The sequence below is a fragment of the Vanessa tameamea genome, chromosome 8 (genome assembly GCF_037043105.1).
Source record: "Vanessa tameamea isolate UH-Manoa-2023 chromosome 8, ilVanTame1 primary haplotype, whole genome shotgun sequence".
In the NCBI taxonomy this organism is placed as follows: Eukaryota; Metazoa; Arthropoda; class Insecta; order Lepidoptera; family Nymphalidae; genus Vanessa; species Vanessa tameamea.
Window position 1 is genome coordinate 8,528,120 of NC_087316.1, and position 14,952 is coordinate 8,543,071.

The 14,952-nt window shown below is 30.8% G+C and overlaps 2 protein-coding genes across 2 annotated transcripts; one reads left to right on the forward strand and one right to left on the reverse strand.

Annotated features, from left to right (window-relative positions):
* Positions 1-87: 87 nt before the first annotated feature.
* LOC113400023 (sugar transporter SWEET1) lies at positions 88-2,474 on the forward strand. Its single transcript, XM_026639385.2, has 5 exons — positions 88-335; positions 437-514; positions 589-815; positions 1,543-1,718; positions 1,794-2,474. The coding sequence occupies exons 1-5, from the start codon at positions 259-261 to the stop codon at positions 1,899-1,901; spliced, it is 666 nt and encodes a 221-aa protein (XP_026495170.1). The 5' UTR covers positions 88-258; the 3' UTR covers positions 1,902-2,474.
* A 2,024-nt stretch (positions 2,475-4,498) lies between these two features.
* LOC113400020 (uncharacterized) lies at positions 4,499-14,812 on the reverse strand. Its single transcript, XM_026639380.2, has 5 exons — positions 14,547-14,812; positions 9,634-9,799; positions 8,615-8,873; positions 6,500-6,791; positions 4,499-5,699 (listed from the first exon to the last, which is right to left on the reverse strand). The coding sequence occupies exons 2-5, from the start codon at positions 9,776-9,778 to the stop codon at positions 4,506-4,508; spliced, it is 1,890 nt and encodes a 629-aa protein (XP_026495165.2). The 5' UTR covers positions 9,779-9,799; positions 14,547-14,812; the 3' UTR covers positions 4,499-4,505.
* Between the last annotated feature and the right edge of the window lie 140 nt (positions 14,813-14,952).

The window sequence follows — 14,952 nt, forward strand, 5'->3', positions numbered from 1 at the left end:
CCATGGATTTATCGTTTGCATAATCTAGACGGTGAAATAAATATTGTTAGGGCTATCAAAATAAATATTATATTATTTTAATTTGTATTTAATCTGTGTTAAAGAGTTTTGAAGGCTGACGTTGGACTGTTGTGCACACTGCACAATGCGTATCAAATGTTTACATGTTAAGTTCGGCGCAATGTTTAGTTATATTTAAATAATCAGCTAGTGTATTGTTCCTTTTTAGAATAAATTATAATTTATGAATTATAGAAGATGTACCTATCAGACTTAAAAGATCTTGTGTCAAGTTTAGCAGTTATAACTACGATACTACAATTTTTATCTGGCTCGTACGTGATATTTATGATTTTAAATCTTGATTATTCCATTCTAAACTAATTTACATAGAAGAGGCTACGTAAATTATATTACGTTTTTCTAATTCTTTTAGTCTCGTTTGCAAACAATATGTGGTTAATGGGACAACATCAGAATCTTCGCCGCTACCTTTTATATGCGGCTTTATATCGTGAGTAAAATATCATTTGTAATATTATTTATGAAATAAGACGTGACTTAAAATTTAACGGTTTATTATTACAGATCGGGTCTCTGGCTTTTGTATGGACTGACAAAACAGGACAATAAAATAATTTTAGTTAATAGTTTTGGTATAGTTTTAACGGTCTCATATGTTTTAGTATTTTATATTTACACTATCAAGAAAACATCTGTGTTAAGGCAATTTTTACTGTCTATTACAATATATGTCTTCACAATTGGCTATATGTCAGTGGAGGAAGACAATGAAGTACTTTTGAGTAGATTAGGTTTGTATGCTTGATTATATTATAAAATGACTATTTAAAATAAGCTTCTACTTAATTCCATGTACTAGAATAAATAAAATTAATTTTTAATCACTAAGTTTCCTTCTGGTTCTTCTCAGTAGAATCTATGTTCTAGACTAGTGGTAGCTTTCCATGTTATTCAATACTGTAATAAGTCCATAAGTATCTTTTAGGAGTTTAATTGAATGAATAATATTTTGTTTTTGTATTGTTATCATCATCAAACAAATTTGCTAAATTTCAGCTCAATTGGTTGGTTAAAACAAGCTTAAAATTGAATTGCTGAATTTGATCCACACATGCTGATTCAAAATAAAACATTTATTTAAGTTTACCTTTAGTGATACAAAAGAGCCTATTTACAGTGGGAGTTAATTAATTATTTATTTATAATAAAATAAATTAGTTCTAAACTAATTAACTTATGGTCCTCATTCATATATCATTATACCATCCTAACAGTCCAGAAATAACAAACCCACAATGACAGATATCTATATAACTAATATTAATTAAAACAAAACAGACATATAGATTCAATATTAATTACACCTTAAAATATACTATATCACTTAGTATGATTACCTGTTTAGTTGTTAATTTTATCTGTAAAGTAGTGAGTTGATAGTGATGATAACTAATTCAATAAATAAGCAATATATGAAAAGATAAAGTATTAAGTTACAATGCTATTGTTCTTTTTCAGGGTTATCAGCCTGTTCTCTTACTTTGTTAACAATTGCTGCACCAATGATCAAGCTTTTTTATGTTATTAGAACAAAATGTACAGATTGTCTTCCTTTTCCAATGATATTCATGTCATTGATTGTGTCAAGTCTGTGGTTTGTTTATGGTGTAATAGAAGAAGATATATATCTATCGGTAAATTCTTTTAATTCTATGGAATTATTAAACTTTAATTATAATAGGAGTGTGTAACATGTTTTTCTTTTTTAGGTACCAAATTTTATTGGTGTTGTCTTGGCCTTGGCGCAGCTTTCATTGTTTGTGATATTTCCTAGTATTCCACATTCACCTCTTATATCTAAGACAACTCTAGCTTAATTAAAAAAATAATTAAAGAAGAATGCAAGGTAAATAGTTATTTTCCATAATTTTTAGAAAAAGTATTTGTTCTATAATATATGCATATATATTTTAATAGATGACTAGAAGACTAAGCTTTTTAAATAAATTCAAGTTAAACATATTTCTGGTGCCATTGTTTACATAAAATAGAAAAAATTGCAAATGAGCAAATGATTTTGTCATTGAATAAATGTATATTGTTCAAAATAGATCTACAAGTGACAATTTATGCAATAAATTAAAGTATTATAATTGTTTTCTTTAATGAATCTATTTAGCTTATATAAAACTAGATTCCAATTTTTTTTTTTACAAAATGGGAATACATTATAAAGATAATCTTGTCACTAAAAGTTCAAATAATAGAATTAACAGTATTTTCACTTTTATTGTGTAATATAACTTAGTCATTGACTTGGTTTCATATATTTATAAGGTGAATAATATTGTAGAGAGAGAAACTATCCCTTAAGCCTTTACATATCCATAGAGAATGCATAGAGCTGCTGGCTAGCTGACCAGTAGAAGGGTATAAAAGTTCGAAATACAAAAATGTATGTACAAACTATTTGGTTGTAGGTGTATATTGACTGGCTAGGTACCCACTCATCGTAACCTACAACTATATAGCAATATTATTATTTTATGTTCTGGCTTGAAGGTTGAGTTTGGTGGTGTAAGTTGTAACTACAGGTCATCTTAAGATGTTTTTCTTAGATTGTTAGTATTTCTCACAGAGCCAATGCTTTGGGTAGTGGTAATCACTTACCACCAGATGGCCCTTTTGCCAGTCTCCTTTTTTATGTTATAAGTAGATGGAAGGGCATATGGGCCACATGATGGTAAGTGGACCCCCTACTCAATGAATATTGACGCCGTATGATATTTTAACCATTTATTATAAAGCAATGCACCACCAACCTTGGGAACAAAGATATTATGTCCCCTTTGCCTGTAGTTACTGGTGCATACCTTTTTATTAATTAAAAAATATCACTTCATGTTAGTATGTTTCTCTGTAGTCAAAATTATGTTACTTTGCTGTTGAATAAAATATGGTGTCGAGTATGTACGTGACTATTATAAGTTCGATGCGTGCTTGCGTCCTGTGTGCTTATAACAGAATACATTCATAAACATTTTTTCTAATTAAAGTTTTTAACTATTAAAAAAAGAAGGCCATCGTTTTATGAATTATAGTCGAATATATCAAAGATATTTATTTTAGATGTGAAAAACATTTGAAATCGCTTTCCTTTCGTCTGATTTAAGAGCGTTGAAGATACCTGACGCGAACTGTCTGCACTTATAAAGGTGCGTAAGGATAGCGCGTACACTGGTATGCGTAGTCAGTTTACTCGTGTCCGGAACGCCATATCCGTACCTGTAGCTACGCGTACACTCTTGGGGAACGCATACCGCCGTCGCGTCTGTCGGTTTTTGGTCGCGCGTCAAAGAAGACGCACACGACCGTGTACGCTTTATTTGGACGGCGTAATGAATAGACACGCGAGTTCTTCGAGTTTCAATATAAAAAATATTATCAAATTGATTCAACTTTATGAATTTCATCGGGTCTTATGGGATAGCACAGTAACTGGATCGATTGACCTCGCGTACAGGTTCGCGGGCCGCGACGGTCCGCACAGGCGCTGTACGCGTATCCAATATACGCGTGGACAGTGTTTCCCAACTACGCGTAACACAGGAACGCGCTATCCGTACGCAGCTTGACGTTACATACATATTTTGATAGGTAGATTGCGTTTTCCTAGAGAATGGTCATTTTTGTTAGCTATGGTGCTGTTGCTCTGTTTTATGCCCATGTCAAAACATAAGTTGGTAATTCAACTTCAACATTAATGAAGTAAATGTATATCAATTGTTCAAATTATTTATTTAATACTATGTTAGTATTTATGTATTTGGCATTTTTTTTATTAAATTTCTCACATCCCTGCGTCGCATCCGTGCCTTTTGAGTTTCATTCTAATTCATTATATTAATTTTATATATACATATATAATTACTAATAGGTAACGTTTGCGTCTTTTTAATGCCACTGTGAAAGCGACGCACTAAATAATAATGTTCTTTGAAAATATCTTAAGTAAAAATATGTATTTACATACTTAGGCATAGAGTGCTATTTGTTCTTTAAAACTATTTTAGTAAGATATGTGTAGACTATTTAAACAATTGTAAGTGTCCATGTTGGAATGGTTAAAGAATGTCAAATTTTATCTTGCACAATTTAGTCAAAAGCCTTACATAGAACTAATAACTCCAATGTGTAATACATTAATATTTAAGATTTTTGTAACTATAACTAAAAAAAAAATATGATTGGCTAATGAGTACCATTAAAGCAGTTCTCTTGCCATCGTTATTTATGATTATTTAAAATAGTTATGGTGCTTCAGTCATTCATAATAAGTATTAGACATGTATTTTGTCATTTAATGATTTCTCTCGTCGATTATGGTTGTTTTTTTTTTTACACCAGATGTGTATTTTCTTGACGTTATATGTAATAAGATAATTTTATTTAGTTGAAAATAAAATAACAATAAAAACTTTTTAGTGTTTAATTTTACATTTGGCTGTTTTTTCACAAACACAATAGGAACGATGATTTGGTTCAATAACGCAATTACCTCTGGTGTTATAACTTGTTATTGTATAAGTAGGCTGCATGATACTCAATTCTCCATTACGTTTTACAATCGTAGCTTCATAACCGATATTGGCTGGAGTCATCAATAATGCTAATACAAAATATGTGCTGTTAAAAGATTCGTCGCGGTATGTGTGCGTTCGTAAAATTGTTTTTAAACTTAACACTGCGCATTTCATGCACGAAGTCGTCTCTATATATTTGGTTTTATTTTGTAAATATGTTACAACGAAATCGATACTAAGTTTTACGTCTTTATCTTTTTGATCGACGCTTTTCATTGTATGACACGTGCACCATTTTTCGTCGACGTTTGCGTCTGCGCAATTTCTATATGGACTTATTTCATTAAAAATGCTATCACACTTTGGACAAGCTTCAGAATCAATTTTATCTGTTGTAATTTTCGACTTGACCATTATGTCCCATAGTGTTAAGCGTAAGTCATACGGCGTTATTAAACGATTTTGATTGATTTCTAAATTTGTGTATTCTTGTAAGTGCATTTTTCGGAAATCGTCAGGGACCCACATGAAAAGCATCGGTAGACGTTCCGCGTAATACGATTCGACTTGTTCTCTCATTTTGCCGTACCGCATTCCATGATCGCTTAAGAAAAGTATAAAAGTATTGTTCATTACGCCTGAGCTGTTGAGGTTATTGAAGAAATTAACGATTGCATCATCAATGAGTTGAGGTTTATTCTCTAGATTATGACTATATGAATTAAACCAAAACATCCCAAAGAATTTATCGTCTTTGTAAGTATCTGAAAACGCTGTAGCGTAATCGAGGATGTGATTCGGCGATGCCATTTTCTTCGTGCATACAAGATTCCCATACGAATGTTCTCCTGTCAGAAAGAGTGGCCGTAAGTAATGATCAGTGGGTGACGTTTTATATCCGTATTTACCAAAAGTGTCTGGTAGTCTCAAGTAATCTTCACCAGTAGCGGTTACGTAACCGGCCTTTTGAAATTGTGACCATAAAATCATATGGTTGCATTTATCCATGCCCGATGAGCAGGCTTTGTATATTGTTGACATGTTCTTGCCAGTCAATAAAGACATTACATTCGGGAATGTGTTGTATCCTACCTGTAAATTTGTGATATTAAATAATAATGAAAATAAAATCGTTAAGACAAAATCATTATTTCTGGATATATATTATACTATATAGCTATGTATTGAGGCTGATATAATAATAATTTATAATTTCTCACGAATGGGATTCCATGCAGGTTACAACGTAGTTTTATCAACGCAATGTAGTGATTTTCTTTAACACAGTTTAGTAATTCTAATAATATGTTCAATTAAAAACACCTATATATATCTGTAAATATATAACTCAATTTATGTAACTGAACTTTTTTTAAAAAACTTCAATAGAAATAAGAAATTAAAACTGTATAAAAAAATCAAATAACAATAAATAAACTGAGTTTAAATTAATATTAATAATACTTATTTTGATGACCTCTGTGGTCGAGTAGTCTTTACACCGGTTTTCATGGGTACGCTACTCCGAGGTCCCGGGTTCGATTCCCGGCCGTGTCGATGTATAAAAAGTTTAATTAAATTTTCTATGTTGTCTTGGGTCTGGGTGTTTGTGGTACCGTCGTTACTTCTGATTTTCCGTAACACAAGTGCTTTAGCTACTTACATTGGGATCAGAGTAATGTATGTCATGTGGTCCAATATTTATTTATTATTATTATTAAAATTTCTATTAATTAATGAATATTTTTTCTTATTTAATATTAAAAGTTTGATATTCCGAATTCAGAATAGGTACCGCGTGTTAGCTCCTCTACTAGTAGTATGGCGATGGTGAATCAAAGTAACTTCAAAAATGATTAAGCGATATTACATATTTCTAGGTACCTTGTTACCTTTTGGTATCCTCTATAGTCTAACCAGTCGTGTCTTAACATATAATCAGTTGTTTTTGGCAAACTGCTGTAAGCACGACCTCTTGAAATGGTATCCATTCCTAATATTAAAATGTTCCAAGGTCTTTCGTCATCCCGTTTTTCATAAGTTCTTTTAATTTTTTTCAGTATTGCATATGCGTCTTCGTAGATTATCAGTTTTTTATCTGAATTGTGTGTGCACTTTACAGTTATTACTTCCTCCTTCAGAACTGTTTCCGTTCCATTTTTAAAATCTATACAACTTGAATATCTAAAAAAAAACAATATAAAATTAAACAGTCATCTAAGTCAGATTGGTGTCTCGTAAATGAAAGAAAAATAGTGAAATACGTTTGTTTTCCAATATCTCCGGAATGTAGGTACCTATTGACTCTACACCTCAAACCCAAGGTTCACAAGCAATTATACCATGTTTGGAATGTTATAAAATTAATGTTTTCTGTATTGTGACTTAGCCATAAGAATTATTACATATTATTTGTTATAAAAAAAACCATTAAATTCGTTCGTAAGAGTATGCTATGCGTAGTCTTGCTAATATTAGTAAAAATAATTTATAATTAAACCCTACAAACCTTACAAATACATTGTTTAAATATCTCGTATGATATTACAAAATAGCATCTACATTATTTATGTACGGCCGTTAAAAATAGGGGTTTTTACCTATCCATATCGATATTTATAGTCGAACTCATGAAAATTCGTTAAAGATGCCTTCGTTAAGATAAAAAAATGTGAATATAATTTAAATACTAATATATATATAATATATATTTATTTAAATTGAATTAAAGATAAATAGCACACCTACTAACACAATTAAAGAATTCTTGAGTTGAAGTTAGTAATTATTATCAATCAAGAACAATATTATCATATGCTTACTTTCTTCGTAATTGTTAATTGAACGTGATTCATTACATTATTGATGAAATAAATAATATTTTGATATGTTAGGTATTTATTGTTATTCACTAGTGTTATAAATACCTGTAGTGGTGTATCACACTGCATCAGTTCGTGTATTTTTGATTGTTTTTCTGATTATGCCGAGGGTGTTTCAAATAAATAAATGAATCTACCTTAATAAATGAATCTACTTTATTATGTTATTTTAATTTCAGTGATGATAATATTATTTACAAGTAGGGTATATTTAATGTAATTTTGTATGAATTTTACCTACGCGAAGGCGGGACTGATAGATTTAGTAATAATTTGACATATTACATAAATATTAATTATAAGTAGTAATTACAAATGACGTAATAGCAGATAAGTTATGAACAGTGTATTGATACAATCAATCCTAGGGAGAGTGGGCGTACTGACTATATTAACGGAAGTACTGTGGAGAGCGGAGGAATGGAGACATGTATTTTTCTTTATAAAAAGTGTCCCATGTTGAAATATTTTTTTATTTCGATGGTGCTGATGGTGCTGCTGGAGCTAAGTAGAGTAAACCAAAATGAGACTGAGAAAGTCGAATATCTTCAAAAAGGGCTCTTTTGAATGTTGTTAATCAAATGTATAAATCCCATTTAGAAAATACATAAATGTTAATTTCAGATAGTTAATACACTCTAGCCCCATTCTGGGATTGAATTTACTTTTTACTACTATTCGGTAGACTCGTTTGCGGGTGAAGATCAAATTACTTCTCCTTACTTCTACCCTCCCCTTACTTTTACCCTCCATAGAAAGTATTAAATGAATATAAGACCAAATTTCATAGATAATAAATAAAAATACTTTTCACTGTTATAATAATAATAATAACAAATATTAGTGATATCACGTTTATATAAGTACTATAGGTAAGCGGACGATCAAGTGGGGCCACCTCATGGCAAGTGATCACCGGCCATAGACATTTGCGTTAAGAATAACGATTTCTTAGATTGCCAATGCACCACCAACCTTGGAAATGATGATGTTATATCCCTAATGCCTGTAGTTACACTGGGTCGCTCACCCTAACACAACAATACTAAATATTGTTGTTTGGCGGTCGAATATGTGATGAGTGGACCCCTAACACCAATAATATTTACTTCATAAAATTCCTACCTCAATGAAGTATAATCTATCTTTCCTGAAACATAAGACGGACCAGCGAATTGGAAGCAACATGAATACTTCTTCTTTGTATAATATCTCATTTTAATTTCGTTGATTGTAAACAATACTACGTCATTTGATATCTTCTTAATAAATACTGTTCGTTCACCACACCGTTTCTTGGTATCGTGCACTTCTTTGAATTTCATGGTTTTCATATAATTTGGTATGAAACATCCAGGCGTGTCTATTAAGAAATCTTCAGTACCTGTAAAGTAATTACTTGTTAAATATTTAAAACTATATGCTGTATGGCATTTATGTTCTGTACCTCCTACCAATTCTTATCTCTTATTAGGGTAACTTCAAATATGTAGAGCCTATTTAATAGAATAGTTGGCGAAAATTAATTAAGAGGATATTATTATCACTGAATATTTAATATTGTTATAAATATTGTTTACATTTATTTTACTATATTTGTTTAATGAGAAATTTCAATTTGGTGTGATAATGAATCACAATAAACGATATCAATCCTACTAAATTTTGGCCACGTCTGTGAAATACGAAGCACATATTATAATAAATAAGTTTGTGTGCAAACAAATTTGTACGATGCGGCCACTAAGCTGACGAGAGAGTCATAACTTATGTATATAGTATTGCTATTATTTAACCTAACAAACCTAAACACTTTAAGAAAGTAGTAGAAACTATAACTAAAAAAACTATATGTTAGTACAAACATTATATTGGCAAAGTCAAAATCATAACCAAATCAAATCAAATTCCTTTATTCAATTTAGAAGCATTACACCTACTTGTTGATTGTCAAATTAAACACTACCACCGTTTCGGAAAAGAAAACTCTTCTGACATGAGAAGAATAATAATATAATATAACTATTAAAAACATTTCCTATTCAAAACGAAATCAAAATATATGTAAGCATTTGGTGGGTAGGTTTTTTCTTTCTTTTTCTTTTACTTTACAGGTTTTTGGTTTATTTTACAGATAAACTTACCATTGTAAAATTGTATAAAATTTTCTTGTCTGTATTTCTGGATAGGCTCACTCGTGCCTATATATAACTTGGGATATATAGTGTAGACTATTGTCACAACAAACGAACCCAATAATAGAAATTTAAAATTTCTTACGTTATCCATGTTTCTGGCGTCAACATAGCACTGAAATCATATACAAATGCTATTAACATGTTTAATAAATTTGCTTATTTAACTTTACTCTTGTAAATACGAAATAATTTATTATTATATTTACGAAGAAAAGATATAAGGAAGAAATAAGATTTAATAATGTTACTAAATTAATATTTAATAAAAAACTACATTTAAGGTACAAGGACTAGGTTTGGAAATTATGGTCATGAGCGCCTGAGGAAAAATTCAAAATTTTCGCTCTCCAGTATTTATTTTCTGGAACAATTTATGTATAATTCATACAGTTTATACGTATAGAACATAATTTTTTTAATAAATTTAGTTTCCGCCTAACATAAGCATAAGCAGCCTGAAAATTTCCCACTGCTGGGCTAAGGCCTCCTCTCCATTTGAGGAGAAGGTATGGAGCATATTCCACCACGCTGCTCCAATGCGGGTTGGTGGAATACACATGTGGCAGAATTTCGTTGAAATTAGACACATGCAGGTTTCCTCACGATGTTTTCCTTCACCGCCGAGCACGAGATGAATTATAAACACAAATTAAGCACATGAAAATTCAGTGGTGCCTGCCTGGGTTTGAACTCGAAATCATCGGTTAAGATGCACGTGTTCTAACCACTGGGCCATTTCCGCCTATTCCAATTAAATGCAAGTTTATTTTATTTGTGTTGAAGTATTTTTAAATTATCAGTGTGCGCAACGGCCTATGGGATATGGGTCTGTAAAGTGCCCATGAAGGTTGCAATAAACCACCTATTACCACCAATAATCACCTGCAACTGGATACGATACTGACTTTTGCTTATATTAAAGTTACAAGAAACAAGAAATTTTGCTCCGATATGCTTAAGAAACATCGTAATCGTACCGATACGATAACGATACTTCTTTCAAGTTTAAAATATAATAATAATATATAAATAAATATTGGACCACATCACATACATTACTCTGATCCCAATGTAAGTAGCTAAAGCACTTGTGTTATGGAAAATCAGAAGTAACGACGGTACCACAAACACCCGGACCCAAGACAACATAGAAAACTAATGAACTTTTTCTACATCGACTCGGCCGGGAATCGAACCCGGGACCTCGGAGTGGCGTACCCAAGAAAACTGGTGTACTCACTACTCGACCAAGGAGGTCGTCAAGTTTCAACAACATTTGCCGTAAATTACACTATGTAGATAATATCTCCCGAAAAGTGGGTTGTGATTTTAGATACGAAATTTTTAGAAATGTATTTGAATAGAAGACTATATATATCTTTACTGTGATAAATGTGTATATAGAGCATTACGGACGTTTATATAACAGTGTGAATACTCTTTTAGTTGTGATGATAATACAGTTTGTACCGAAATCAACATTGATTTTAGGTATTAGCGATAACATAGGTTATTCTGACTAAATACTAAGAGCATCACATTAACGAACTTATAAAACGTAAGAAATATTATGGGTTGCCCTATTTCAAAAACTAGGACATAGTACTGGGACGGGGTAACTATTGGGAAATAAATATATAAAGGCCGGACGTGATAAACTATGATAAAATGGGTACATTAACGTAAAGCAATTGTAATGTTATTATATTAATAGAAAATGATTAAAATTACTGTTATTTGTTTTGATAAGGATACATCATGTTGCCAGCAAATTGTCTATTTTTCTGCCCTTTCCGTATAAGTTTTGATTATAAAATTCTAAAATAATTCAACGTAAAAATTATGGAGCAATTATTCGTCCTAAAACGATAAATTATTATAATATCTATTACAAAATTTAATTTTTTGATGTTATATTTCTTGGGTGCGTTATGAAAAATGATGAGGGTGGATTATTATGATGTGCGGGCAGTGTGACATGAAATCTACATGATGATATCGCTTGCAAAACCACCAAGTCAATCAATCAATCAAAATATGCTTTATTCAAGTAGACTTTTACAAGCACTTTTGAATCGTCATTTAACAAACTATTTAAAGTAAAGCTACCACCGGTTCGAAATGTAGATTCTACCGAGAAGAACCGGCAAGAAACTCAGTAGTTACTCTTTTTCAATATCTAAAAATACAGTCATGTTAGTTAAATACAATTATATATGTATGTTATGTCTCCTGCCTGGAAGTCAACAAGCATTAACTCCACGCTTTTTTATCATCAATATAATCTTGTATCGAATAATATGCCTTCTTTACCAATGTATTTTTACAATTGATTTGAATCTATGAAACGGCAAAGTTAAAAATGTCTGCGGATTTTTATTATAGAAGCGGATACCTTGCCCAAAGAATGATTTATTGACTTTGCGGAGTCGGAAACTTGGCGTTCTAAGCTTATCCTTAATTCTTGTGCACATACAATGATTATCATTGATTTTATCAAAGTGATCAATGCTACTGTGAATATACATAATATAGTTGTAAATATACTGTGACGCAACAGTGAGTATTCCTACTTTGTTAAATTATTAACTAGCTGAATCTGCGACTTTACCCGCGCGAAATAACCCTACCTCCTCGAGGGTTGAATTAAAGTTTAAGCGTGTAGAGGTAATAGATACAGAGCTACTTTCGCATATATAATATTAGGTAGATGTTTATTTTAATACAAATATAAATTGTGAATGTTTAAATTTTCTTGTAAGTGATAGTAGTGATGACAAAAGAAGAAAATATTTTTATCATAAAAAAAAAAAAAAAATATTATTATTTTATCGTAATTATTTATTTGTATGCAATTAAAAACTATTATTAATTACGTCGAAGAAGTAGAACTTCTTAGGCTTGTCCACCTTTTTAGGTTATGTAACGTAAATCACTATGTATTATTATTTAAATTGAGGTAAATTGTAATCGTTTTTTTTCTTAATTGACGCTTAATCGAAACTAATTATCATGTAGAAATATATTTTATATATTGCAGCGTATGACGATATACCATAAATATTTTATTACTACTTTGAACATATATTTTTATAAACTATTACAACAAGAACGCGGACTGCGTCGTTATTTACCAATCACAATAGATTTTTATGAATAATCTGTATTCAAGGTCGAGTCGAAAACCTTCAATATTTTAATAACAAGTAATATCTATAATGATTACTGAATGGTTTTTGTAAGTGTACTTTATGTAGTTATGAGTGATGTTTTATTGTTATCAATTACAATAGTTTCTTCTATTATTAAATTTGTGAAATGTTGAATAATCTATCATAGGAAGGTTGAAGGTACTGACAATATAAATGCTATTTGGTAAGGTATATTAACAGCCTGTAAATTTCCCAATGCTGGGCTAAGTCCTCCCCTCCCTTTGTGGGTGTGTGGAATGTTTAGAGCTTACTCCATCACGATGCTCCAATGCGGCAGGATTGCATTGAATATAGGCACGTGCGTCCTCACCACGTCTTCCTTCACCGCCGAGCACGAGATGTATTATGAACACAAATTAACCACATAAAAATCGATGATCCTTGCCTGGGCTTGAAGCCGCAATCATCGGTTAAGACGCGTTTTAATCACTGGACCATCTTGGTTCAGTGTCCAATTATATAGTAAGTAATACTACTACTAGTTTGTTTTGGTTTACTTTTGACGCAGTTATTTTATTCTAAGTATTCGATTATATAAGTACTTCAATAAATCGAAAGAGATCGCTATTTCAGTGATAAAAAGGCCTATCTATATTTTACCTCCATTAAATATACTTAACATGTATTTCTTAAAAAAATATAGTTCTAATGAAAATTTGTTGCCGGAAAATCGTACCTTACTTATTAAGGCAGTAAATTACTATTTAAAACTCTAAACCTCATCCTTCTAGGATTTTAATTTATAATGTATATCACAATTAAATAGAGTATTTGATAATGTTCTTGATACAAGATCACTTCAAGACCAAACCTTGACATTGCTAATGCGCTGCCAAGCGTGAGAGCTGAAAGTAAATATTATATGTACTAGTTTTTACTGTATTTCAAAAATAGACAACTTAAAAATTAACTATTGTATAAATCATGATTGTAATGCTTCTGATTGCTCCGTGTTAGGCAAAAATGCTAGAAGTACCTAAGTATTTCTCAACGTCTATTTCGTTACGAAAATGGTGAAAATTAAACTGGCGACAGTTGATTCTTGAGATTGAAATTATGATGCCAAGTATGATTTTATGTATAAGTATGAGTCTAATATTTTCAGGCACTAGGTTATAATTTGGAATTCGATTGCACCTTTGCGTTCATTTCAAAGTTTTTTCAATCAAATCATTTGATTATTTACTTTATTGTTATAAATTTTTTTTTTTTTTTTATATATCTGTCTATTATGTTAAGGTGAATATGTTCTTCTTTAAAAACCTAGCTAAAAAAATCTAGTTCTTATTCCTTCTTAATTTATGAAAGGTGTTTTGAGTGTTGAAGGGTGAAGATATGGAAACCATCACATTAATAGAACGTAACAAGATACTTTTAATTACAAACAAAGTACCTTGAAAAATTTTTAATATATTATAGTTTATTTTAAATAAATAATAATTTGGTTTATGATATAAACTTCCTTTTAATCATACTACAAATAAAATTGTATCGGCCTAATTAGTATTAGATTTCATTGTTTTAATAAGGCTAGTTAAACATCGCGATCATCACAGCTATGTAAATTGCTTACATTATTCATCTGAAAAATAGTATTTTATATATCAAGAATATAATATTATTAAATTGTGTAAAAATTATCCTTACCTCTTAAATATGAAAATGATTGCACACAAAAAATAAATCACTACATTATACTATAAGACAGATTTAAATAGAAAATACAAAACGCACTTTAACACTTTTTCATTGTGAAAAAAACACGTTCATTTTCATTGAATGTTTACAAGGCGTTTTTAGTTAACATCAATATATCAATATCTAACTTTTGTTTCGTATGTATTATGCTGTATATCGTGAACTATGTAAAAATAGTACGTCCGTTAGTACTGATACATGAAAATGGACTGGACAGATCACACGAGGAAGATATGATGCAGTGAATCAAATTGGGAAATCATGGGTTTACGTTTTTTTAATTAATTATCTCATTCCATATAAGCATACACGGACGGAAAGCGGGTAATTTATTGACAGTATTGATTTTGTGTGA

What these genes read in the sequence shown, in the direction of transcription:
- LOC113400023 (XM_026639385.2), top strand. Translation starts at nt 259, where the DNA reads ATGTACCTATCAGACTTAAAAGATCTTGTGTCAAGTTTAGCAGTTATA. An exon ending in TTTATATGCGGCTTTATATC is followed by an intron (nt 515 to 588) that starts GTGAGTAAAATA and finishes TTATTATTACAG; the next exon opens with ATCGGGTCTCTGGCTTTTGT. An exon ending in AGTACTTTTGAGTAGATTAG is followed by an intron (nt 816 to 1,542) that starts GTTTGTATGCTT and finishes GTTCTTTTTCAG; the next exon opens with GGTTATCAGCCTGTTCTCTT.
- LOC113400020 (XM_026639380.2), bottom strand. Translation starts at nt 9,778, where the DNA reads ATGGATAACGTAAGAAATTTTAAATTTCTATTATTGGGTTCGTTTGTT. An exon ending in TTTTATACAATTTTACAATG is followed by an intron (nt 8,874 to 9,633) that starts GTAAGTTTATCT and finishes ATTACTTTACAG; the next exon opens with GTACTGAAGATTTCTTAATA. An exon ending in ACTATAGAGGATACCAAAAG is followed by an intron (nt 5,700 to 6,499) that starts GTAACAAGGTAC and finishes ACAAATTTACAG; the next exon opens with GTAGGATACAACACATTCCC.